Source organism: Neopsephotus bourkii, unplaced genomic scaffold (genome assembly GCF_033783945.1).
Source record: "Neopsephotus bourkii isolate Nb327-2 ecotype Australia unplaced genomic scaffold, CSIRO-AGI_Nbou_v1 NB_234, whole genome shotgun sequence".
NCBI classification, from domain to species: Eukaryota; Metazoa; Chordata; class Aves; order Psittaciformes; family Psittacidae; genus Neopsephotus; species Neopsephotus bourkii.
In genome coordinates this window covers 11295245-11321112 of record NW_026900744.1, presented here as the reverse complement: position 1 = coordinate 11321112, position 25868 = coordinate 11295245, and the positions used below count along the sequence as shown (strand labels likewise).

The window sequence follows — 25868 nt, the reverse complement described above, 5'->3', positions numbered from 1 at the left end:
CGGCACGGCCCCTGGGGCGTGGCCTGAGGGGCGGGGCGGAGCCGCTGCGCTCCTCCCACTTACCCCCAACGGCGCGCGCGCGCGGGAGCTGCGGTTGGGAGCGTTGGATGCGCGCGGCACGGTTCGGCTGCTGAGGTGAGGGGAGAGGCGGTGAGGGCAAGGGGCGGCGAAGCGAAGGGGAAGGAGAGGGGCGGGACGGGACGGCGGGGTAACGTCGCCTGAGTGCCTGAGGTACCCGCGAAACGGGAGGGCCTCGGAGGTGCCGTTCGCTCTTTTCAGAATGGGTGAGATACTCACTCCAGGGCCGTTTGCACGAAGCGCATCAGAAGACGTTAGCCTGAAGAAAACAAGCCAAACCCAAAACCCAAACCAAAACTCCAGCGGGGTTGTTAAAACCGGAGGGTAGTGAACATGATGGGCCAGCTCCAGAGGAAAATCTGGACTGCGTGCTCCTGCTTATGTGGGAGCACTCAGCCGCTGCCCTCAGGGGAATGCTGTGGGAAAGATCTGAGAAGATTTCTGTGCTTGATCCATATGCTAAAACCTAATGCAACTGCAGCCATCTGCATAAATAGCTCTCTTCTGTTTCTTGGTAGCTGTGAGAAACTTTGCTCTTGGCCTGCCTCTAAGAAATAGTTGGGCGACAGACAAGCCTCGTGAATTAAAAGAATGTCCTGTGTTCTAGCAGGATCTAGTTTTGTTTGGCATTGAATATCTCTCATGGAGAATGGGTTAAGTAGGAGTCAGTGACATCACTCGGCAGAAAACACTCTTGGAAGGAAGAGTTGCTAGCAAAGCAGTCTTACATGATGATAAAAGATTCGCAGATAACCTCCTCTGTAGTTGAAGACTTACTCCACTGCTCATAGAGCTGCTTATTGACTGAAATACAGACATTGCAGATAGTGGATTTTCAGCATGAAATACAGACACTGCAGATAGTGGATTTTCAGCATGATATTTCATGCTGAAAAGTATGATAAGTATGTTATTCAGTTTTTATTCCATGTATATAATCAGGATGCCAGATTTTTGTTAGTGGGTTCAGCTTCATGTGAGATGACAGTAAATTGCTTCAGTGTTCAGCACCTTTGGTCTGTCTCTACCATCAAAAAGCCTTCCTCAGAACTGACCTCTTCCTTATCTTGGGAGTGGAGAGGGAAACCAGCTTGGTAACTGTTAACAGTGAAGTAATCATAGTGAGCTAAAAAGTTGCATCTTCATAAACCTGAATTAGTTTGCACTTGCATATATATATATATATATAAAATACAGTAGCTTTGTGAATCAAATGTGATAGCTGCCATAAATCATTACCAGCTTGAAAACAACTTTGCCTTCTACTTAGCACAAAAGAGACTGGGTTTCTGCCCATCTGACACTGGGCAGTTTGCTTTGACCTGAAGGTGGCTTTTTGATGGGAGGGGCAGACTGGAGGGTGCTGTGCATTGAAGCAGTGTAGTGGCATTTCACGTGAAGCTAAATTCACTGGCATAAATCTGCTTGGAAGACAGAAAGGATCAGATGGTGATCATTTTAAAACCATAGAATGGAAGTGGGAGTGAGCTAGATAGATAAGAGGTGGCTGTGATATGTAGGCTTTGTGAGTAGGAACAGGTACCTTTTTCGTTAAGAGTGCAAGCCAAGGGAGGCTCTAGAAAGGGGTCTTGGAGCAGTCATCACTTGAAGATACAGCATATGCTGACATTTTTATATTGCCGTAGTAAATTCCATGATCTCTTGAACTCCCGTAAGTTAATGAGATACGAGTGTGTTGATGGGTCTTTGTCATAGAGGTGATAAATGATTTTTATTTTTTTTTTGCCTGTCTGCTTTGTATTTCGAAGTGATGTAGCTGCATGTGAAAATCTTATCTTGACAACAGAAGTTAAAGTGACTGAGTTTGCAAACATCTAGATGAAAGAAGAGGAGAAAATGCTTCATTTTGAAAATGTCAGCTCTTTACAGACGCTCAAGCACGAAAGGAAATGCTGAGGGGAATGAGGCTTAAAAGGAAAGAATAATAGACCTTAGTTGTTTTTTTTGGGGGGGGGTATTAGCTTTGAAAGATATGTTTCCTGTAAACAGTGAGATGTCTTTAGCAGTGTTTGGTTTGGTTAGTTTCCGGAAAGGATGTGAACTTTGCCTCTGAAGGCTTCAAAATGGTTTGTCATATATTTGGTGCCTTTAGCACCCCATATTCATGTTGCTTGAATTTATTGTTGTAATAGGAGTGATGGTTGCTGAAAATTGTGCTCTGCACTAGCACTGAAGAGTCAAGTACTGGTACTCTGTGGAGCAGTTGACACTGTTGCAAAATCTGACAGCCAGTCAAGCATGCTTCCTTTTTAATTTAATGTGCAACAGTGGATATTATATTGTTTTCTGATTTCTGTTGTTTGCAGGGTTTTGGTTTTGTTTTTGTTTTTGGTTTTTTTTTGTATGATTCTTAGTAAGCTGGAAAACATTACTTTTTTCCAGATTTGTTCCTGACCTTCCATAAAAATGTCCAAGGTAAGAATAGCATTTCTGTCTTCCAGTGTAACAATGTGAAACAGGCATATGTTTTTAAATGTTAATCTGCAAGGGCAGAATGTGTAACTTGCATTGTGTTTGATGATGATGTGTATGCTAAATTGATGGGTCATAAATTTGAGAGAATTCACATAATATTATATCACATAGTATTGAAAACTTGAGTGATGTAAAGCATACATTAAAGTAGTTTCTTAGAAGTATAAACCTCTGCAGTTAACTAATGTTCTTGGAAGGATTTAATTTGGGTTATGGAGTTGCATACAAGCTCCCTGGTGCATTTTCATTGAAACGTCCATTCTGCTACTGTGTTTTGAGCAGGAATCATTAAGAACAGGATGTTCTGAGGTTTAATTTCTTCATTTACTAATATGGTCAACCGATCTTACAGTAAAATCCTTCATAAACAATGTGGCAACTTAATGTATTATTGACATGCTGGGATACATTTAATTTTTGGCTCTCTGCACTTGGTATAATGGATAAAACATCCATGTTAGCTTATTGGAGTGAATCGACAAAAGATACTCAGGGTAATGTGTCTGAAGAGGGAAACTAGCAGATCTAAGGATTTCTCTGCAGTGTTTGTAGTTGTGGGCATTTCAAACACTATTGTGTAAATTCTGTCCCCCCCTTAAAAGAGATCTCTAAAGAGAACTTCCAGCAGATGCCTGTCACTTCAGCAGTCATGTAGGCTTTTCATTTGGATGTGTTAAAAACTAATTAGAAGTGGCCACCTTTTTATTTAGGTCCATAAACATTGGACACAAGCTTTTTTATTTTAAGCATATTTGAAGACACTGTCTGGAAAGTGTGTGATTAGTGAATGCACTTCATACTTCGATAAATAAATGCTCAGAATTTTTTCTTCTTTAAGTGTTCTTGGCTGGATAGCTGAAGAAATGAAGCTTTTTAACTTTAGGTGAATACAGTTGCTCTGTATTAAATTGTGAAAATGCCGAGTAGTATTTTTCTCTGTGTAGTTTCCTCTCTGCATGTTGTGTAGCTTAAAGCCATTTGAAATAACTGAGGAAAGCAGTTATACAAACAAGTATGTCTTGAGTCGTTGCTTATTATTGTCTTATTTTTTTATTTTTAGCAACAGCCTGCTCAGTTTACCAATCCAGAAACCCCTGGCTATGTTGGATTTGCCAACCTGCCCAATCAAGTTCACCGAAAGTCTGTGAAAAAGGGGTTTGAATTTACTCTTATGGTGGTTGGTAAGGAAATATTTTATAGTCTTTCTCCAAATTAGTACTTCCTCACAGGGAATTTGGAATTCAAATGGATGTTACTTCCACTATTGTAAGTCCAGCTTGCATTAGAAAGCTCTTATATACTGTAGCATTTTACTTTATTTTATACGTTCATGAATTCATGCAGCAGTTTTTGTCCACATCACAAACTGAATACAATAACAAGTTTGTGGATGAAGTGAAAAAAAATCTGTTGCACAGTCCAGTGATCCTTCCTTCTCTCCTGTCTTACAGAATACAATCATTCTATTTAAAATACAGTTTAAGACTTGTTTTGCACTTGAATGAAATGTTTGCATATTTTGGTTAAGAAAATAGTATTAAGGAGACTATTCTATTAAAAAAACATTTATGCTTCTCCAGTTATAAAGAATCAGAGCTGTGGTCTTTCCACCCCTTCTAAATACTATTCTAAGACAAGAGTAAGAATTGGATTAGTTGGTTTTAATGGGAGCTGTTACCTTTTAAATTGATTTTCTTTTAGCATGTATCTTCCAAGTTTAATTCTCTTTGATATTTCACTGAGTTCCTTTGTTGGTATGTAGAAAGGAAAGAAAAATTTAGTGTGTCTGCAGAACTATGTTGGTCCTTCCAGAAGTCAGTGTAATTTTTGCAAATGAAATAGGATCCCAAATCAGACTTGGGCATCTTCTGTATCTTTCCTGGTCATGGTGCTTGAGAGCTGTAGCTTCTGGGTTTTGGTGCTTGAATTCTGTAATTCTCCCTTTTAAAATAGGCTTTTGCAAAGAAGTATACTCTAATAGAATCAGGTTCTTTATTTCCTGTTGTAATAAGAAGTAAATCCCATTTGCATTTTAGGAGAGATGACAGTGGAAATGAGAAGGAGTGGTGAGGCAGTACATGATAGGAGGTGTTTAAGTTCTTAGTTGTTCTGAATTCCAGTAGTTACAGAAAGAGTCTGTCTTCAAACCTTTCATTAGTTTTGCCAGATGAGAGTCCTGGCATTGCTTTTATCCTGTTTCTGTCTCTTGTAGTTCAGTGTTGCACAGAGCTGTCCCTTATTTTTGTCTTTTAGAACTTTATGGTATCTTTCATTGGATTTACTTAGGATATCATAATGGATATCTTATAAAATCTAAGTGTAAAACCAAACTATAAGCAGATGTTTCAAATTACAGTATCTACTATAACTCCTCAGAATTTACTGTTCAGTGATCCTAAAAATCTGGACAGTTCTGAGAAACAAAAGACCTGCTTTCTCTGCTTGCAGCTAAACTTAATTTCCAAATAGTGCTAAGTGAAACAGTTCTTTCAGAAAGCTATGTGAAACGGTACAAAGCAGTTTTTTCTAGCCTCTTGTAAAATAGAAAACACATGGGGTCAGAGTAACAGAAATGCAGTTAACTCCACCTGTGTCTTAGTAAAATTTGCCAGTATTCTAAGGGATAAATGAAAACTACAGGAAGAAAACTTGTAAAAATGTAGTTTCATTGAAAATTAAGCATGATATTTTAAGATACAGTAGCAGAGGGAGGCAGGCAATGTAAGATAAACCATGCTGTAGAATGTTGATTATTTCAACAGTTTGGAATGTGAATTCTTTCTGTTGAAGTATGCATGGGGTTGAAGTATGCTCTCATAGGCTGTATCACAATGTCTGTATTGAACTATTATTCTTCATTAAGTTGCCATGCTTCTTAGTTTCTGAGCAGAAGAATGTTTCTTTAAAAGCTGTCTGTGATGACAGAGTCTTAATCAAAATTTTTTATTATTAACATCTTTTTATGCTATTGTTTATTGTTTGTGATAATGTGAACTGGAATTTATAACAACTTGGCTGCTTGGCTGTGTTGCTTCCAAAGAAATCCTAACCACTTTTATTTATTTAACAATTTCTTGTCCATTCTCATTATTAAGCTATGACTTCATCTAAATAGTCATTTCTCTTGGGAGTCACTAAACTCTTAACTATTGTAGCCAGTATAATCCTTGACAGCGTCTATGAAAACTGATTTGCTTTACATGTAATATTTACCCAGACTGGAAGTATGGAACGTGCCGCTGGTTAAAATTATACTTTTGTGGGTTTTGCTGAAATGATGCCATTTGGCTGTTATTTTGTCTCTCTCACTGGAGAAGGCTGCACAGTAAAATCCAGTCTTGAGAGATGCATTCTATAAAGCATTAAAAACTGGCAGATCCTACTCAAATCTTTATTTAAAAAATAATGTAATCTCTTTTTTTTCCTCTTGCTCAGTTATCTGTTAGACTCCTATGGCAGAATAGTGTGCTACTGTGGTGAGTTAACCCTAGCTTCATGCTAGGTGCTCACTGAAGCTGTTCTATCACTCTTCTTCAGCTGGACAGTGGAGAGAAAATATAGTTAAAGGCTCTTGGGTCAAGATAAGGACAGGGAGAGATCACTCTCCAGTTACCACTGTTGGCAAAACAGAGTTGACTTAGAGAAACTAGTTTTATTTATCAGTTAATTCAAAGTAGGGTAATGGAAAATAAGACCAGATCTTAAAAATGCCTTTCCCCTCCCCACACCTCTCCCTTTTTCCTGGGCTCAACTTTACTAGTGATTTTCTCTACTTCCTCCCCCACAGTGGCACAGGGGGACAGGAAGTGGGTCACACATTGTTTGCCACTCCTTCCTCCCCTGCTCCAGCATGGGGTCCCTCCCACAGGAGACAGTTTTTCATTCACTTCTCCAATGAGAATCCTTTCCATGGACTACAGTTCTTCAGGAACAGGCTGTTCAAGTGTGGGTCCCCTGTGCAGTCACAAGTCTTCCCAGCAAACCTACTTAAGTGTGGGGTCCTCCACTGGCTGCAGGGACTTGGCCTGTGCCTACAGAGTGTCTTTGGAAAAAGAGGTGTCTTATTGATCTGATGGGAAAGCAACAGCCAGCACAGCTACTCAACCCCCAAGCGCAGCAGCTAACCCTGACAACAGACACTGCAGCCACTCCAACCCCAGTGTCAGACACTGTTGCACACATGTGGTTTGACAATCAGATTCATGAGGTTGATGCTACAGAGAACCAGAGTGGTGCTTCCCTTGACAAGAGCTCAGCTACTTGGACTGCTTTGTCCAGAATTGCAGGTCTCTGCAGCTGTGCCGTGTTTCAGGCCAACCAGGAAAATACACCAGTTCTTGAGAGATCAGTGGCAGGAGATAGCTCTGCGTCTGCACTTTTGAAATGCATTCAGTTGTGCTGTGGTTCTGTCAAGGAGAAGAGAGAAAGGTACCCCAAAGTGATGGAAGTATGATTTAACTACCAACAGGTGACACAGGCATCCCAGGACTTGGGTTTTCAGGAAACCCAGGTCCAAAAGGAGATAAAGGGCTTTCAGGAGGCAGGGTCATCACGTTGTGAAGCAAAGATTAGAGATACAATCTCCAGTCCAAGGCTGAGGTGGAAAACTAGGACAACCATGAGAAGGGTGACCCAGGCATTGTTATTATACCTGCTCCACTGTGGACCTCCATGGGCTTGAGGGGCACAGCCTGCCTCACCATGGGCTGCACCGTGGGCTGCAGGAGAATCTCTGTTCTGGTGTCTGGATCAAACCCCTGCTGCACAAACCCAATACAGTTACTCAGAGGAGTCATGTAGCCCATCATTTTTAACATACATATTTATTTTTTTTTATTACCTCTATCAACGACTGAAATAAAATTCTAGGAAAAGGATTTGTTCAGTGAATTCAATACTGAGCACTTTGAGCTGCTGGTCTTTTTTATGCCATGAACATCTGTTCTGATGAAGATCTTCATCTTTAACTAATTAGGTGGCTTTTGAACACTTTATGGCTCAGTCAGTAGTCCTATAAGAAAAATATATTTCTGGTACAATGTGGTAATCCCCAGTTTCATCAGTGAAAAAATTGCTCTGTGTGTATGCTCAGTGGCCATCTCATATTCTTTTCTACCTTGGGTTCTTGTTTGCCATATTAGCATAGAAAGCAGAAATAAGTCGTACTTTTTGAGGGCTGGCTGTGCGGAAGTTTAGAAGTGCCTTTTTTGTTATTTGAATTGGTGATATAGCCTAGGCAGGATCCAGCTTCCTCTTGTGTATGATTTTTCACATCCTGAAGTGACAGCAGAAAAGCATGCCTTAACAAATCAGGAGACATGAAATGGGGAAATTTTAAGTCTAAATTGAGCAGAATTCTACTAACCGATTTAATTAAAAATCATCAGTGAAAGCTCTGAGAAAGTATATTATAAAGCTGAGATGGAAAAATTGTTATTCAACATTTTTGTGCAAACTCTTCTCATACAAAATTATAAGGTGTAAATTTTTAAATGAAAATATTTACATTTAATATGAAAAAATGTATAGTTAGATGATACTGTCTGGATATAGTTGAAATTATTTATGTAAATATGTTGAATTTATTTTTATATTGAATCACAGGTGAATCTGGATTGGGGAAATCTACATTAATAAATAGCCTCTTCTTGACAGATCTCTACCCAGAAAGAATAATCCCAGGAGCTGCTGGTAAACACAGTTTTGTTTATCTGTTGTCAATGATTTTTGGAGTTTAATGGCTTTATCTTTGGATTTTAGTAACAGCTGGTAGTCATTCCTAGCTGTAATAATTTCTAATGTGTTTCCTGATACTGTATGGAATTGGTTCCCTCTGTACCCAGGATGCACATGGGGTCTTTGTTTTGTGCTCAGATGTATTCATATGGGAAAGTTAATCCCTTCTTTTGCTTAGGAAAAAAACCAGTCATGGTGTCATAGTAAGAAACAATCTGAAATTTTCTTTCTGTTGCAATTCTAAATGTATGCATTGTTGATGCCTGCTTGGAATTGCAACTTGATTCTTTGATTTGGGTTGATACGTAGTGGATGTGAACTTCACCTCCTTTTCTTCTTCAGTCCCGTCTCTTTTTTTATTCTGTTAAACAAGGTGTACAATAATCCAGTGAAAGAGAGTAGTGTAAGGAAATAGAGGAAGACGCTATTTTTCCCCCCTCTTTGCTACCTGTTGAATGACTTGCTTTAATAATTTACAATGTTAGCTTATGATAACTTATCACTTTCAACCTTAGGAAAAAAAGATCCATTATTTATAATTTGGTATTGTTCTCCAGATTGCTGATTACCTACTGGGTTTTTTTTCCCCAAACCCTTTTGCATTAGTTTCTGTTATATTTAAAACCAGTATGAAATCTCCTATATCTTCTAACAAAATCTGAAGACCTTTAGTAGTGAGTCTTTAAGTTACCAGGTCTTAAGAGATAATACGTGGAATAATCTTTATAGAGTTAAATCTGCAAATTAGTCTTTTGAGTTTATCTCAAAATGACAGTGTCTTACAAATTCTATTCTGAAAGATCAACTTCATTGTCTTTTAGAGAAGATTGAGCGCACTGTGCAGATTGAAGCCTCAACAGTTGAAATTGAAGAGAGGGGTGTGAAGCTACGTCTGACTGTTGTAGATACACCAGGATATGGGGATGCTATCAATTGTCGAGACTGGTATGTATACAGGCTATATACTGACATATGTGTAAGCATTGACATCCATTTCATATTTGTCCTAGGAGGGTGAGAATAAATAACTGAAGTAGGACTATACTAATAATGATAGGCAACTCAAAGTAGGATGTCCCCAGTGGCAACTGTAGCTCTTTTAAACACATCCATTCCAGAGATGGTTCAAAGCAATTATACTGTTGTTACCTTTCTTTGGTGTGTTATGTGAAATGCTGAATTTCAATGTTACAGGTTAATTCAGATGCATGTCATAAGGCATCAGTAACTTCAACACAGCTCAAAATACATTTTGTGACACAATTCTTTTCTGCTATTATTAACTTTCTTAAGTTTGGAATTTTTTTATGCAAACAGTGACCTTGACTTTTTCTATAGTCAGAAAGCAGTGGAACCACCAGGCACAAGAAATTAAACAATGCTTGGAGGAAGTAATTAATCTAGTATTTAGTGCAAGTAAAAATCCACCTTTAGATCTTATCCATGTTCATTAGAGTGTTCTCAGATTTTGTGCTTCATTTTTAAGAACATTTTCGTTATCTTTGGGTTTGATTGTTTGGGTTGTGCCTTTTGGTTTTGCTTTTTTTTTTTGTTGTTGTTGTTTTTGTTTGTTTGTTGGTTGGTTGGGTTTTTGTTTGTTTGTTTTTTATTAAGAAATTTACATTACAGTAAATACTGATAAATAATCTTAAAATGAGAGGTAATCTCTCTTCCCACATCTCTCAAACCCCTGAAGCTCAAGGCAGTGACTTCAAAATTAAGTTGTCCCTATCATGAGAGGATCAGGTTTGAGGCCACCTGAGGAACTTGAACATGCTAAAGGACTTGATCCTCACAGGGAAGATTTTTTTCCTAATGCCTAATCTAAATCTCCCTTCTGTCAGTTTAAAGCCATTCCCCCTAGGTCTGTTCCTACAAGTCCTTGTAAAAAGTCTCTTTCCAGATTTCCTGTAGGCCCTTTTAGGCACTGGAGGCTGCTCTAAGGTCTCTGTGGAGCCTTTTCTTCTCCAGGCTGAACAAGCCCAGCTCTCAGCCTGTCTCCGTAGCAGAGGTGCTCCAGCCCTCGGAGCATCTTTGTGTCTCCTCTGGACTCACTCGAGCAGCTCCACATCCCTCTTGTTTTGGGGACCCCAGAGCTGGACAGAGGGGGTGTCTCATGAGAGCAGAGTAGAAGGAGAAAATCCCCTCCCTCCACCTGCTGGCCACACTCCTTTTGATGCAGCCCAGGACATGGTTGGTTTCTGGACTTGCGAGCACACACTGCCAGGTCATGGTGAGCTTCTCGTCGACCAACACCCCCAACTCCTTATCCTCGTAAGGAAAAGGTTTTTTACAGTTGTTGTGGTGAGACGCTGGAACAGGTTTCACAGAGAAGTTGTGGATGCCCTGTCATTGGAAGTGTTCATGGTGAGGTTGGATGGGGTTTTGAACAACCTGACATACTGAAAGATGCCACTGTCTGTGGCAGGATTGGACTAGGTGATTTTTAAAGGTCTCTTGCAACCCAAACCATTTTATGATTTTAAATAAATTTGGAACAAGAAGCTTAGACTATCTTGAGCATGTGTTATTAATATTAGTCAAAATTGCATCTAAACGCATGAGAAGTTTGCTATGGAAGCTGTATGTTATATATATGTATATTTTATCTTTACATATATATAAATATGCAGAGTAGTTTGTTATTGTAAAATTCAATCAACATTTTAAGATATGTGCTTTTCTACTCTTGCAGTTTTACAGCATCTCTAAATGAGTTTTTGTCCAGCAGCAGGTTGCTTCAGCAGCAGCATGTGTTTGGTTTAATATTTCCTTTGAAATACCACTGAAATGATTGTTTGGGAATGATCCTGATTTCTCAAATCCATATATGTTTTCCAGCTTCAAGACCATAATCTCTTATATTGATGAGCAGTTTGAGCGATACCTGCATGATGAGAGTGGTTTGAACAGAAGACACATCATAGATAACCGGGTCCATTGCTGCTTCTATTTCATTTCACCATTTGGTCATGGGTAGGTGTTTATCTGATTGTATTTTCTAAATTATTTTGGGGGTTTGGTTTGTGCCTGTTAAGTTTTTCCAAATGATATTGCCATTGCTTAAGGAAATATTAGAACTCTTTAGATTAACTGGGTGTGTTATTTCTTTCCATGTAAAGAGAGTTCTGTGATGGTGTGAAAATAAATTGGTAGTCTAGATTAAAAATAGATTAAACTTTTTCCATATCTTAATTTTAGCCTTAAGCCTCTGGATGTTGAGTTCATGAAGGCTATACACAACAAAGTAAATATTGTACCAGTGATTGCAAAAGCTGATACTCTTTCACTGAAAGAGCGAGAAAGACTAAAGAAAAGGGTAAGTATTCTTGTAGCTTGCAGAGAATATTGTACTTTGGTTACAGCAGCACAGTTGCTGAAGAAAGGGGTGTTCTCATGCAACCTTATCTGTCCTAGCCAAGAAAACATCATTTCATATGTAGTTTGATGTCTTGTAAATTCTTCTATTATGTCTGTGACAACTGAGAAATTGACCTTAAAATGTTGCCTGTGAAATGGCAGACTGGCTACATTTCCAATTACACTAGAGAGAATCTTGAAACCTTGGAAAAATATTTAAATGCATTTTTTAATGGTAATTCCTCTCTTACCTGTTTAATCCAAACAAAAAGCAAACAGAGTTGTCTATGATGTGTGTTATTTTCAGTATTCTGATGATTGAAAAATAGGATTTTCAGAGATTTTTCTAATCTGGGGATTGTTTTTCTTCCCTTATGTCACCCTCTTTTAATACATTCCAGATCTTTCTTCCATAGACAAGATCTCTTAACACATTCAGTCTTGCAGGACTTGATGCTCTGTTTGCTGAGGAGGGGGAAAACGCAGCAAGCCATTGTGAGTTAGTAACAGTAAGACATTTAGAAAGAAGCGTTAGAATTGATTTGCCAGAAGGCACACTTTTCCTGTCTTGACTTGATCCAGTCTTAGCTGTTCTATTTAAAATTTTTCTGGGTTTTTTTCTGGGTTCCCCCCCCCAATTATTCTGAAAATAATTCTAGTTATCTGACCAAGCTTGCAACAAAAAATGGGAGAAACATACTTCAGTTTGATATATGTATTTTGATAAAACTCTGCAGAAATAATTTGTTTTCTTTTTAAGAGCAAAATTTGGATTTATGGCAAAAGGATTCCAGCTGCAGATGCCATTCTTGGCAATCATAAAGACAGAAAAAAGTGTTTGTGTTGTCTGTAGCTCAGTTAGGTTTTTAAACACTCCTACCGCTGCTCCTCTGAATAGTAGTTTAGAGGGAAGTGTTCACAAACCATGTAGGTGAGGCCCTTAGTGACATGGTCTAGTGATGCCCTTGGCAGTGCTATGGAATGGTTTGACCTGATCATCTTGAAGGTCTTTTCCAACCTGGTTGATTCCATGACTCCATGATTGCAAGAGCGAGGGGTTATAGGCTGTTCAAAGCAATTATGACTTCTGAGTCAATGCTTTATAATAAGAAAAAAAAACCCAAACAAACAATTGGAAATATTAAAAAAAAAGTGAAATTTCTTATGTGTAGTCCACAAAGGACAGTGTTTATTTGAACACTATTGTTTGTCTGAAAGTCTATGGCAAGTAGTTGTTGAATATCATGAAGAAATTACAGTGTTTAAAACTAAATACTTCCTAGGTAACTTAGGTCAGCAAGATAGGCCCGCATTGCTCAAGAGACTATGTATTACCAACTAAGTAATTTTGCATTAAGATTTAAAAGTATTGACTTTCTCCCCAGGGAAGTTGTGAATGCTCCATCCCTGGTGGTGTTCAAGACCAGGTTGGACAGAGCCTTGGGTGGTATTGGCTTAGTGTGAGGTGTCCCTGCCCATGGCAGGGGGGTTGGAACTAGATTATCTTAAGGTCCTTTCCAACCCTAACTGTTCTATGATTCTATGACTTTACATGTATATCATCTCAGTTTCTTACATTATAAATCTCAGATTCTGGATGAAATAGAGGAGCATGGCATCAAGATTTATCACCTGCCTGATGCTGAATCTGATGAGGATGAAGATTTTAAAGAGCAGACCAGACTCCTGAAGGTATGACAAGCTTCATAAAGTTACAGATGTGGGTAATATGCTGGATCTTTTCAGACTGCTCAGAACAAGACACATTCTGTGACCTGCGATGAGACTTGGAGTGAGTCACTGTGTCTCTGTGTCTTCAAATTTAAAAACATTGAGAACTTATTACCATAATATGCAGTGTTGAGCAGAACTTGAGTTGTTTGTTCAGGTTGGTTATTAGTAATTTTTGCATTTTTTTGCTTTCAGGCCAGCATTCCATTTTGTGTAGTGGGTTCCAATCAACTTATTGAAGCCAAAGGTAAAAAAGTTAGAGGTCGACTTTACCCCTGGGGTGTAGTTGAAGTGGAAAATCCAGAACATAATGACTTCCTGAAGCTGAGGACCATGTTAATGTAAGTTAGAAAATTCCAATTAGATGGTAGTTTAAAAAACAATCATTAGGAAGATACTAAATACTGTATTGGGCATTTGGAGTGGCTGTGGAATCCTCAGAGAAATGCAGAATTTTTTTGGAGAAAGCCATGAGCAGCCTTGACCTAGCTGGCCCAGGCCTAGGCAGGAATTGGACCACATAGGTTCAATATGTGCTTTCCATTCTGAATTAGTGATTCTGCAAAAATGATCTTTTGTGTAATTCTTTCATCAAACAGAGCATTGTGTTGCTATTCAGATCCCCAGGAACATAAAATGGGTTGCTTCACTCCTTGTGTTTATTTAAATGTATCTATATGTACGTATAATCTGAAAAGGAGGAGATTTCAGAAGTCCACTAGTTGATTGTTTTTCAGGCTTTGCTATTCTGCTTCATCTGCCTAGCACTGCTTTATCAAATGTCTCACCCAGGAGAACAGCTAACACCAGTGCTGCCTCAGGGTCTGAGGTGGTCTCTCTCTGTGTCTTTCATTGCACCTATTTGACCTAAATCAGAATCATAGAATAGTTAGGGTTGGAAAGTACCTTAAGATCATCAAGTTCCAACCCCCCTGCCATGGGCAGGAACACCTCACACTAAACCATGTCACTCAAGGCTCTGTCCAGCCCGGTCTTGAACACCGCCAGGGATGGAGCATTCACAGCTTCCTTGGGCAACCCATTTCAGTGCCTCACCACCCTCACAGTAAAGAACTTCCTCCTTATATCCAATTTAAACTTCCCCTGTTTAAGTTTTAACCCACTACCCCTTGTCCTATCACTACAGTCCTTAATGAAGCATCCCTCACCACCATCCTTATAGATCCCCTTCAGATAATGGAAGGCTGCTATGAGGTCTCCACGCAGCTTTCCCTCCTCCAGGCTGAACAGCCCCAACGTTCTCAGCCCATTTTCATACAGGAGGTGCTCCAACCCCCTGATCATCCTCGTGGCCCTCCTCTGGACTTGTTCCAACAGTTCCATGTCCTTTTTATGTGGAGGACACCAGAACTGCACACAATACTCCAAGTGAGGTCTCACGAGAGCAGAGTAGAGGGGCAGGATCACCTCCTTCGACCTGCTAGTCACACTCCTTTTGATGCAGCCCAGAATATTGTTCGCTTTCTGGGCTGCAGGTGCACACTGAAGCTGGCTCATGTTCACTTTCTCATCGACCAGCACCCCCAAGTCCTTCTCTTCAGGGCTGCTCTGAATCTCTTCTCTGCCCAACCTGTAGCTGTGCCTGGGATTGCTCCAACCCAGGTGTAGGACCTTGCACTTGCAATGGTTAAACTTCATGAGGTTGGCATCAGCCCACCTCACAAGCGTGTCAAGGTCCCTCTGGATGGCATTCCTTCCCTCCAGCATTTCAACCGAACCACACAGCTTGGTGTCATTGGCAAATTTGCTTAGGGTGTACTCAGTCCCACTGTCCGTGTCACTGACAAAGATGTTGAGCAAGACCGACCCCTGAGGGACACCACTCGTTACTGGTCTCCAGCTGGACATTGAGCCATTGACCACAACTCTTTGTATGCGGCCATCCAGCCAGTTCTTTATCCACAAAGTGGTCCATTCATCAAATTGATGTCTCTCAAATTTAGAGACAAGGATGTCGTGTGGGACAGTGTCGAACGCTTTGCACAAGTCCAGGTAGATGACATCAGCTGCTCTCCCCCTGACCATCAGTTCCTTAGTCCCATCATAGAAGGCCACCAAATTGGACAGGCAGTATTTCCCCTTAGTGAAGCCATGCTGGCTGTCACCAAGCACCTTGTTGTTTTTCATGTGCCTTAGTATGCCTTCCAGCAGAACCTGCTCCAAGATTTTGCCAGGCACAGAGGTGAGACTGACTGGTCTGTAATTGCCTGAGTCATCCATTTTCCCCTTCTTGAAAACGGGGGTTATATTTCCCTTTTTCCAGTTGTTTGGAACTTCACCTGACTGCCATGATTTTTCAAATATGAAAGCCAGTGGCTTAGCAACTTCATTTGCCAGCTCCTTCAGGACCCACAGTGGATTTAATCAGTTCCCATGGACTTGTGCATGTTCAGGTTCTTAAGATGGTCTTGAACCAGGTCCTCTCCTGCAGTGGGCCTAATGTCTTCATTCTCACAGTCCCTGCATCTGCCTTTCAAGACTTGGGTGGTGTGGTCAGAGCATTTGCCAGTGAAGACTGAGGCAAAGAAGTCATTAAGAACCTCAGCCTTTTCCAAATCCATGGTAGCCAGTTCTGCTAGCTTCCAGAGAGGGCCCACGTTGTCCCTAGTCTGTCTTTTATTCGTGCTGTACCTATAGAATCCCTTCCTGTTATCTTTCACATCCCTAGCCAAGTTTAATTCTAAGTGGAATTAAATTAGATTTTAAATCAGCATGTTAGATGGGTGTGCATGCTGAACACTTTGCCCCATACAGTCCTGAATGTGAGAGCTCATTAAACAAGCTGATGTGACACAGGTATATTTTGTCTTTTAATGATTTTTATTCTTCCAGCACCCATATGCAAGATCTTCAGGAGGTGACCCAGGATCTTCACTATGAGAACTTCCGCTCTGAGAGGCTCAAACGAGGCGGCAGGTCGTTATCTTACAGTTACATGCTGTTTCTTCCTCTTCTGAATTTATTTTTTGGTCCCTCTTTCTATCTCTTCTACCATTTCATTGCTACGATTTGGTAGATGATGGACAGTTTGGTAGTGGCAGTCAGCACCAAGTTCAATTGATCAGCTTACAGTTGGTGTAAGAAGAAGTATTACATAAATCTAATGGGGCAGTGGTGGTATTAATAGGGTAGAGTTAGAGCTCTGCTTTGTTTTAAGGCTTGAAACAGTTGGAGTGGAATGTTTGAGGTAAGTAAGTAGGGCAGGTGCCTAGGATAAATGTATTTTTATCTGCAAGCTAGATTAATGCTGATATTGAGGTGGGTTTTTTTTCAGAATTATCTACTGTAATATTTGGACTGTGTCTTTAAGAAGAAAAAGTCAAATCATCTGCAGTTATTAAACACAGAAGCACAGAATGGTACACATACATAGTTTTCTTTGCATAGCACTAACAGGATAATGGCTTTCCACCCTATTTTGAGCTGTGGTGGGCAGGGCACAGCTTTCCTGGTAAGAGAGACAGTGAGAACACCCCATATATATTTTATGGGGATATATTTTAGTTAAAAACTAAAATAGCAAGGTTTGTAAAGTTGAGTTTGAGTTCTTGTTGAAAACTGGGTGTTCCCGTTTAGATTTTTTAGTTGCATCTCTTACTTCAACCACTAGAGGGTTTCATAATTGCACATTTCAGTGGGTTTGATGTATTTTGCAAAGCTTTTTCCAGCAAGCTGTTGATACAGGTTTTGTCACATGCCCAGTCAGTTTTCAGGAAAAGGAATTTGTCTCTACCTGGAGCATTGGCCTACAAGTTCAGTTTTCCCTTCTCCCCCATTTTAAATCCTCTCTTCTGAAGTTCAAGCTAAAAAACAAACAAAAAAATATGTATTTTGCCAAGTTCTGGTGTTCATTTTCGAACAGGCATGTACAAAAATCTTAGAAGTAGTGTAACGTGAGGTCAGTCAGAGTTAAAATAAAGTTGTTATGGGTTTTGTTATGGTTTAAGCCCAGCCAGTAACTCAGAACCATGCAGCCGCTTGCTCAGTCCTCACTTTCTTCACCCCCCAGCTCCCAGTGGGATGGGGAGGAGATTCAAAACAATGTAAACCCCACAGGCTGAGATAAGCACACTTCAGTAACCAAAATATAATACAAAACTACTACTACTAATTATTTCCCTTGACATGATTGTTATTACAAGGGGAGAGAATATAAAACTAAAAAGGGAAGGGAAAAAAAACCAATAAACACAAGTGATGCACAATACAAGCGCTCACCACCCACCAACAGATACCCAACCCAAGCAGTGATCTGGACCTTCTGGGTGAATCCCCCCAGTATATGTACTGGGCATGATGTGCTGTGGTAGGAATACCCCTTTGGCTAGTTTGGGTCAGGTGTCCTGTGTCTGCTTCCTGCCAGCTTCTTGAGTCTCTCCTCACTGGCAGAGTGTGAGAGTGAGAAGTCCTTAATCAGAGTAGGCAACAACTAAAACATTGGTGTGTTATCAGCATTGTTCCCAGAGTAAAACCAAAGCAAATCACTGCACCAGATACTAGGAAGGAAAAAAATAACTGTTACAGCTGAACCCAGGACAAACATTTACCAATTTTTAGAGGGTTTAAAGTTACCTCTGCCAAGGACTTGGGACAGCTTGATACTGAGCTGGGCTATCTTTCCTTGTGAAACTAAAACATGGATTTATATCTTGTCTGGTTAAGTGGCCCATGTACCTTTGTTTTAACATTTCTGAAATGGTGCTAAAATGTAGTTAAGGTTACTATAAGTGAGGGTAGTTTGCATGTGAATTGATTTCAAACCCCACTGGCAGTGCTTGGCAGTTAGTGCTTGTTGGCTATATTCACTAATGTGAACACAGCCTTCCTGGAGGCTTCTGATACGCATCAGGAAAAATGCAAAAATCAGGCAAAAGCACTTTGTGCTTTTGATGGCACTTGTGTGATTAGATATGTCAGCAGATCTTTCCCATTGCAACATGTGATAGGAGAAATCTGTTAGCAAAGTGGTAGGAAACTTTGAAAATACAGTACATAAAATGTTTTGTTTCTCAATGTAAAACTGTAACATCCCAATTAAGTAGGAGTTTGCTGAGGTACTGATAGAAAACATTTGCCTTATTTTAACTGGAATAGTCAGTGTTTGTATTATACTGCAACACGTTACATACAACAAATCTTTTGGCTTTGCAGAAAAGAAAAATATGAAAGTGACTATACAAGAAAAGTAACCAAAGTCTTAAGTGGAGCAGAGGATAGAGAGTTCCTCTTAATTGGAAGGATTCCATACATGTACAATGGTCGTGTCAATTTTATGGTTTTGGTTATGGTTCTTTAGATGTTTGGTAGCAAACATGGTTCATGAAGTTAGAGATGGGATAGAACTGCATGGCAGGAAGGTTCTGCCTGGTGGTAGTCAAGTTTGCAGTTAGAGAGTTTCTTAGAGCACTTGTTATTTGTTGCTTCCATGTTTTTGTTACATTTGTCCAGCATTACCTTGAACTTAGATTTTCATCTAGTTGTATTGATTTATTTCACCCATGAAAGGGAAGAATTAAATAAGGGAATAATAAAATAAGGGAAGAATAAAAAGGGAAGAATAAATCTTTGAAGGAGTTTTGAGTTTGTTCTATCTGTGTGGCATTCAAATTGCAATCAGTTTGGACAATGTTAAGCTTGAGTAAACTTCTATACTTGAATACTGTTCAGAAAGAGTTTTTACTGATACCTTCATGCAAAGATCTGTCATATTTTAGTAATAGCTAGAATGAGTTTTGAAGTTTATATTTGTTCTGTGTATAACTTTATGAAGGAATAAAGAATAAATTGATGTGTTAAAAAGAATTTAAAACCATGAATTTCAGCTATGTGGGGAACATGTTTTAGTGAATTTGGGTTGTACTATGAAAATCTGACATGTCTTAAGAGCCTCAATTTTTGTCAAACAAGCCTTCTGTGAAAGCACAAAATCTAGAATGTATGTATGTTACTGAAGAATATTCATTATTTTTTAGGAAAATAGAAGATGAAGAAGTAAATAAAGACCAAATTCTGCTTGAAAAAGAAGCTGAAGTAAGATGACAGAACTCTGTACTCTTGTGATGGGGGAATTTTTGTTCTTGTGCCTCTACTTTAGGTCAAATGATTTATATCTGTTTACATATAGATATAACTATTATCTATATAAATATATAGATAAATATTGATAATTTGAAAAGGAAAAGACAGAATTTGTTAATACAGAATTATTCAAGGTGAAGTGACAAAGTAATGTGAAGAGGTCTGGAGGAGTCTCAGAATACTGATTTACTGGAACAAGTGTAATCTGATAAAATGTCTGATTCCATTGTATTGATCATCAATGCATGTTATTTGGGGAAGGAGAACCATTCTCACATGAGTAAAGGTTCTAAATTTAGCAATTGCAGATTGGGAAGAAGTCAAATCAGCTCTGCATCAAAGGAGGAAACAATGGTAGGAATTGTTAGGAATAAAGAGTGAAACAGGAGTTCTCATTCTGCCACAATGATAAATTCATAATGCATAGCTCCAACACTGATTCCATTGCCCCCCCCCCAACTCAAAAAGGATATAGCCAAGACTAGAAAAAGTATAGTAAAATGGCAAAAAGCAGGCAAAAAGGCTGAAGTGGAGATCTGAAACACATCTTGTACAAGGGGAGATGAGGTTAATGATCTTGCTGGGAAGTAGATGGCAGAGGGGAAGGGGAAGGATCTACTAAGGGGCTTATATAAGCATAGATAGGAGGATGCATGGTAGGTGGCTGATTTGAAATAGATAGTTTTAAGATAGTCTGTAAATTGTAGAACTCATTAGCATGGAATTTTGTGCATAACAAGAATGCTCATAAGCTCAAGAATGTTGAGAGACTGCAGAGTTATAGTTTCTCCATGAATCTGCCCACTAAACAAAAAGGTAGAATTTTTTGGTTTACCAAGTTCAGAAATGACAGACTTTTAGAGTCTGAGAGCATATTTTGGGAAATACTGGGTGTGTGCATCTGGCTTTTGGGCTCTTCCATGCATTTGCTGATAGCCAGCATTGGAAAGAAGGCTGAATTAGATGGACTATTTGGTCTGCCCTAGAACAAGCAGATTCTATTAGTGGTCTTAATGGCTACCCAAGTCCCAGGAGTAAAAATGAAAAGGGTTGTTTTTTCAAGGAATATAAAAAATGTAACCATTTCTTAGAATCATGGAATGCTTTGGGCTGAATGGGACCTTTAAAGCTCATCCAGTTCCAATCCCCATGCATTAGACAGGGACATCTTCAAGGAGATCAGGTTGCTGAAAGCCCCATTCAAGCTGACCTTGAGTGTTTCCAAGGACAGGGCATGTCCCATCTCTTTGAACAACCTGGTTCATTGTTTCACCACCCTCATTGTAAACGAATTTCATATGTATAGTCTGAATCTACCCTCTTTTAGTTTAAAATTATTACCCCTTCTCCTTTTGCTACAGATCCTAATAAAAAGAATAGGGCCTGTCCCCATCTTTCTTATAAGCCCCCCTTTAAAGGGCTATTGAAAGGCTACTCTAAGATCTCCCCAGAGTCTTCTCCAAGCCTATCTCTCTCAGCCTGTCTCCGTAGCAGAGGTGCTCCAGCTCTCAGAGCATCTTTGTGGCCTTCTCTGTGGCCTTGAGCAGGTCCATGCTGAGAACTCATAGGTTTAATTTTTCACTGTTAAGATTAAAAGTTTAGTTTGGGTTTACAGCATAGGTGTACAAAGGCAAAACTACACAAAAATATTTCAGTAGAGGTTCACTTCCTACCTGTCAAAGTTGAGTACATTAAAAGAATTTGACTGTTGTATGTGCAACACAGCTAATTTAATCTTAGTAGCTGAGTTACATAATTGGCAATGTTGCAATCCTCTAACATTGAGCTTCAGCCATTTCTAATTACATTTGTGTCTCCTTGGATGGTTTGCTTGTAATACATGATTCCACCTAGTCCTCACTAGCAAGGGAATTGGGAAGTGATCCTGACAATTTTTTTTATGACAGCTCCAGGTGTAGTTTGGAGGGACATACCTAAGCTGCCTTTCTTCTGGTGATAAGCTTTAGTAACAAGTGTTCAGTACTTCAGCACCGTCATTTTTATTCATTTAACTTCAGAGGAAGCAGAGACTCCCATTTAGGGATGCTCAAAAATCTCATCCCAGATTACAGTAATGAAGCCTGCTTATTTCAGTCAGTGAACTTCCAACCTTCTGAAGGATGAAAAGAGCAGTAGAAGACACCAGAACCTGAGATTGTTACCTAACAGATAAAGATGCAGATGTGTCCTCTCTTTAATCTAAATAATTAATATTGTGGTGGCAGCAAAGAATCATATTCTGAGGTGAGGCTAGGCCACAGGATTCTTCTGTGCTACTTTTCCAGCTTCGTCGTATGCAGGAGATGATTGCAAGAATGAAGGCCCAGATGCAGCTGCAGATGCAAAGTGGAGACGGAGATAACAGCGCAGTTCATGAGCACCATGTATAAATGGTAAGATATTTAAATAGCCAAAGGGTTTTTCCTTTAACTGCTCATTGCTATGGTTGGTATTAAGAATTTTTGGAAAAATGTTCATAAGGTGGGTTTCCGTAGGTTTCACTCTTAATTTTTAAGGTTTAACTGCTGTTTGTGAAGTAAAATGGCTTGGAACGGAGCCGAACATTAGTGTGGTTGTGTGTATATGTGTGTCTGTATATCCAAATTTTCCAGAAAGTCAGTACAATATATGCTGTCAAGAATCATGGAAGGAGTCTTTGGAATATTGGGTAAACGGGTGATTCTCAAAATCGGGATGAAGTCATTGTTTCATTGTGTTTTTTAAAATGCGTGCTGTTCTTTCAGGTGTCTAACTGTAAGAAGATAGCTGATCTTCAGTTGTATTTTCTGTCTTGATTTTAGATTATACCTTGACTTAACGGAGACCTTCTGAAGTTGAATTACGGTGGTGTTGTACCAGAAAGGATGCCTTTTGTTCAACATGTGACTTGGAGTTTGCTTTAGAGTTTAATGTGGAAATGCACTGTGGTAACTTGTGATGCATATTTCATAACATGTAGTCAGTCAGTATTTTATATGTTATACACATTTGACTTTGGTTTTGTTTAGTAATTCTTATAGTGAGCTGATTTTCAATTTCCCATTGTATGAGGGATAAGAAATAGAGATTGAAACTTTTCCAGCCTCATAAGGTGTTAGATAATTTTTTTTTTTTTTATATGGCTTATTGGCTCCCTGCTCTTAACTTTGTATTACATGTAGAAATAAGCAGCTGTCAGTGTTACCTTGCTCAGTGGCATGTAAGGATCCCCACTAAAGATCCCTGCAAGGTTAACTTTGTATTTTTTGCTGTGTTTACAGGTGTGTAAGTCCATGCCGTGAGTCCATCAGCCCTTTTTTTGTCTCTGCTCACTGCAGATGTTCTCATTGGCCTCTGCAAGTATCAGATTAATTCAAGCATGCATTTTGTCTTAAGAAATAAGAGAAATGTCTCTTTAAGAGGCACACTGTATTTTATATAATAAGCATGATTTAACCTTGTGGGACGTATATTCTTTATTCTGTATTGTTTGCCTAAACTCTTTTTGCAGAGAATTTTTAAGATTTTCTTGCAGGCCAACACAAATCAGTCCTGCTATTTTCTGGCTTTACTGTAGCCAAAGGAACCTGAATAATGCCAATGTTGTTAAATGAGTTAAACCCCAAAGAGTTATTTTCACGGATGCTTTCTATATCTAAACACATAATAGATTCTAGAATTCCTAATGAATATTTTCATACAACTTTTAGGGCATTGGAAACTGTTGATTGTAGTATAAATATATATGGTAGTACACTCCTCTTGTTTTTTAAGTGATCTGTCCCTGACAGGATCAATGCAAACTGTATTTTAAGGTCTTGCTCCAAGATGGAGTCAGCAGTATTACTTCAGAAGTGACTCTGATAAATTACACTTCTCTTTTATTTTTTTTTTTTATGCCAAGGTCATGTTCCTTAACACTGACAGTAAAGGAGACTGGTTTTTAACGTGGCTGGACTTGTACTACATATCGTGTCTGCTATTGCATTTGCATTACATAAGAACAGCTGTAGTGTACAGCTCCATAGGTGGCAGCTGGGAGGGCAAGCAGTAATATATCATAGTTGGTTTTTACTACTTCTGATAAAGCCAGCAATCAGATTTCCTAATCTGATCTGTTATAAAACATTGCTATCTGAACAGCTAACAAACAGCTAGAATTGCAACTTTTCTCTTCTTTAAGCTCAGGTGCAGCTATGACTTTGATAGGTTTGGGGTTTTTTTTTAATGTTTCTTTGAAAAAATGAATAGTATTTGTACAGCTAACGTGCGAATCCAGCCCTATTTCCGTGGCTCGATTAAATACAAACCTGCAAAGCAACTGAAATGTTTACCTGTCTGAAACTGCTGTTTGAGAGTTGATTTATATTTGATCTTTATAAAAATGTGAAGTAAAATCCTGCATTGTAGCCTTTGCTAGGGAGCTCCAGTTTTCTTCTCAAAAGCAGTTACTGTCAAAGTTTTGTACAACTCGTTTGACCTTCCTTAACCTGGACAGAAGTGAAAATTAAAACCTTATTTCTATGTTGAGGTGCATGGAAGGGTTAAGTCCTGTTTTGTCATATATTTACATATAAAACTTAGATGGAAAAACATGCACTTCTAAGTTTGTCTTGCTTTTTCAAAAGAAAGTGTAGAAACATAGTAATGTGACAGTATTGTCAGAAAGCACTCCACAACACTTGATTTAGTTCTACATATTTTGATGAATTTTGTGAATCAGTTGTCGTAAGTTTCCAAAACGAAGTTACTATACACTTAAGTCATTGAGTACTTTGTGAAGTACCATGCTGTGCTTAGTTGCCACAAATCTGTTTTCGGTTTTTGGGGTTTTGGTTTGTTTGTTGTTGTTTTGTTTTTCCCTGATAATGCAGGATTTATCCAGTTTTAAGCTGTTTGTCTGGTCTTTCTCTGTGAAATGTTTTGCACACAGTATGCTTCAGATGCTGTCTGCTTTGTCAGCTCTGGGACATCCTGTGTTTTCACCTGTACGCTTGGTAGGGTCTGGTGAGCTGCAATAGTACTATTAACCCATACTTGAAGAAAAACTGTGAAATCAAAAATGCATGCAAAGGGAGACTGGTTGCATGTGTGGTTCTCTCTCTGTATGTTGGTTTGATAGTTTTCCCCTGTATTTTCTAGCATGGGAACAAAAGCAGATTGTCCATGCATTTAGTGCTGTTGGGTCACTACCTGTGGAATTATTTTAAGCAGTGTCTTATTCTTTGAAATATCATGTTTCTGTTAAAATACTTGATCAGGGTATTCTGTTTGCTTCTTAGGCAAATAATTTTTTATCTACAAAATCTAGCAGGAGAAGTATTTCCCTGTGTTTTGGTTTGTTTTTTAATAAGAAAAGGCAAGTTTATGTCACTTGCTGTTGACAGACAATTGTTTCTTCCTCCCAAGTCTTTGGGGCAATCATTCATAGTGTGCCTGGTGTCTCTGAAGGTCTGTTTCCCCTTCACTTTCTAGTGGTGGTCTTGTAATTAATGGTTTCATGGTAAGACATGAAAAGCGAGACTACCTTTTTCAGATTCTGTTTCAGACAAACTCAACTACTGGTAGAAGAAATACTTGGAGACAAAAGATAGCTGTTGTTCAGTGGCTTGCTTGAAGTAGCCACAATTCTTTTTCTGTTACAGCTTTGTAACGGTTTTTATTTTAGGAGTCAAAATACTTTTGAATTTGCAGAGCTTTATAGTTAGTAGCAAAAATTACTTGCTCTTGATACAAAAATTGTTATATTCAGTTTTATGTACTGCCAATAGCCAAAATGAAAATAAAAAATGCTAAAATGCACCTTTTTGTTATGATTCTTTATTATAATCAACCTTTGCAATATTAATTTGTGGTGATACATTTTAAATATAAAAAAGAAATGCAGATGTATTTGAAAGAGAATGCACTGATGAACCTGCATAAAATATGGTCATTTAGTATGATATGCTCCAAGTGTATTGGTACAGTGCATTTCCCTGTGGGTGTTCTCAGAGCTGCCAAAGTCTTACCTATGGGATCATGCCTTTTCAGCAGTTCTCACCAGACTTGCATGTCCCTTAATTATTATATATGTTTCATTTATCTGCAGTATTTAGTGCAGAACTGGTACGTTAAAGGAAGATGCATCTTTAGGCTATAGGGAGAAGACAGAGAGGCAAGGAAGCATCCTGAGTATGTCAGACCTATTTTTTGAAAGAAGACAACAGATTGTAAGTTTTCTATTTGGCAGGCATCTTCTCAAACCTTTTTATTATACACTGTTATGTAAAAACAAAAAGGAAGATTGGGCTTGAAACAAAAAAATATTACAGTACTGTAGTGTAAATATTATTAAATTCATTATAAACCTAACTGTCCACATTGCAAATGTCCTTTGTGTACTTTTT

At 38.9% G+C, this 25868-nt stretch overlaps 1 protein-coding gene across 1 annotated transcript; it reads left to right on the top strand.

Moving 5' to 3' along the window:
• Positions 1-28: 28 nt before the first annotated feature.
• SEPTIN2 (septin 2) lies at positions 29-25327 on the top strand. Its single transcript, XM_061345311.1, has 13 exons — positions 29-135; positions 2482-2514; positions 3635-3755; positions 8179-8265; positions 9132-9255; positions 11152-11286; positions 11512-11629; positions 13261-13362; positions 13597-13742; positions 16255-16338; positions 19395-19452; positions 21786-21893; positions 22302-25327. The coding sequence occupies exons 2-12, from the start codon at positions 2506-2508 to the stop codon at positions 21888-21890; spliced, it is 1089 nt and encodes a 362-aa protein (XP_061201295.1). The 5' UTR covers positions 29-135; positions 2482-2505; the 3' UTR covers positions 21891-21893; positions 22302-25327.
• The last annotated feature ends 541 nt before the right edge of the window (positions 25328-25868 follow it).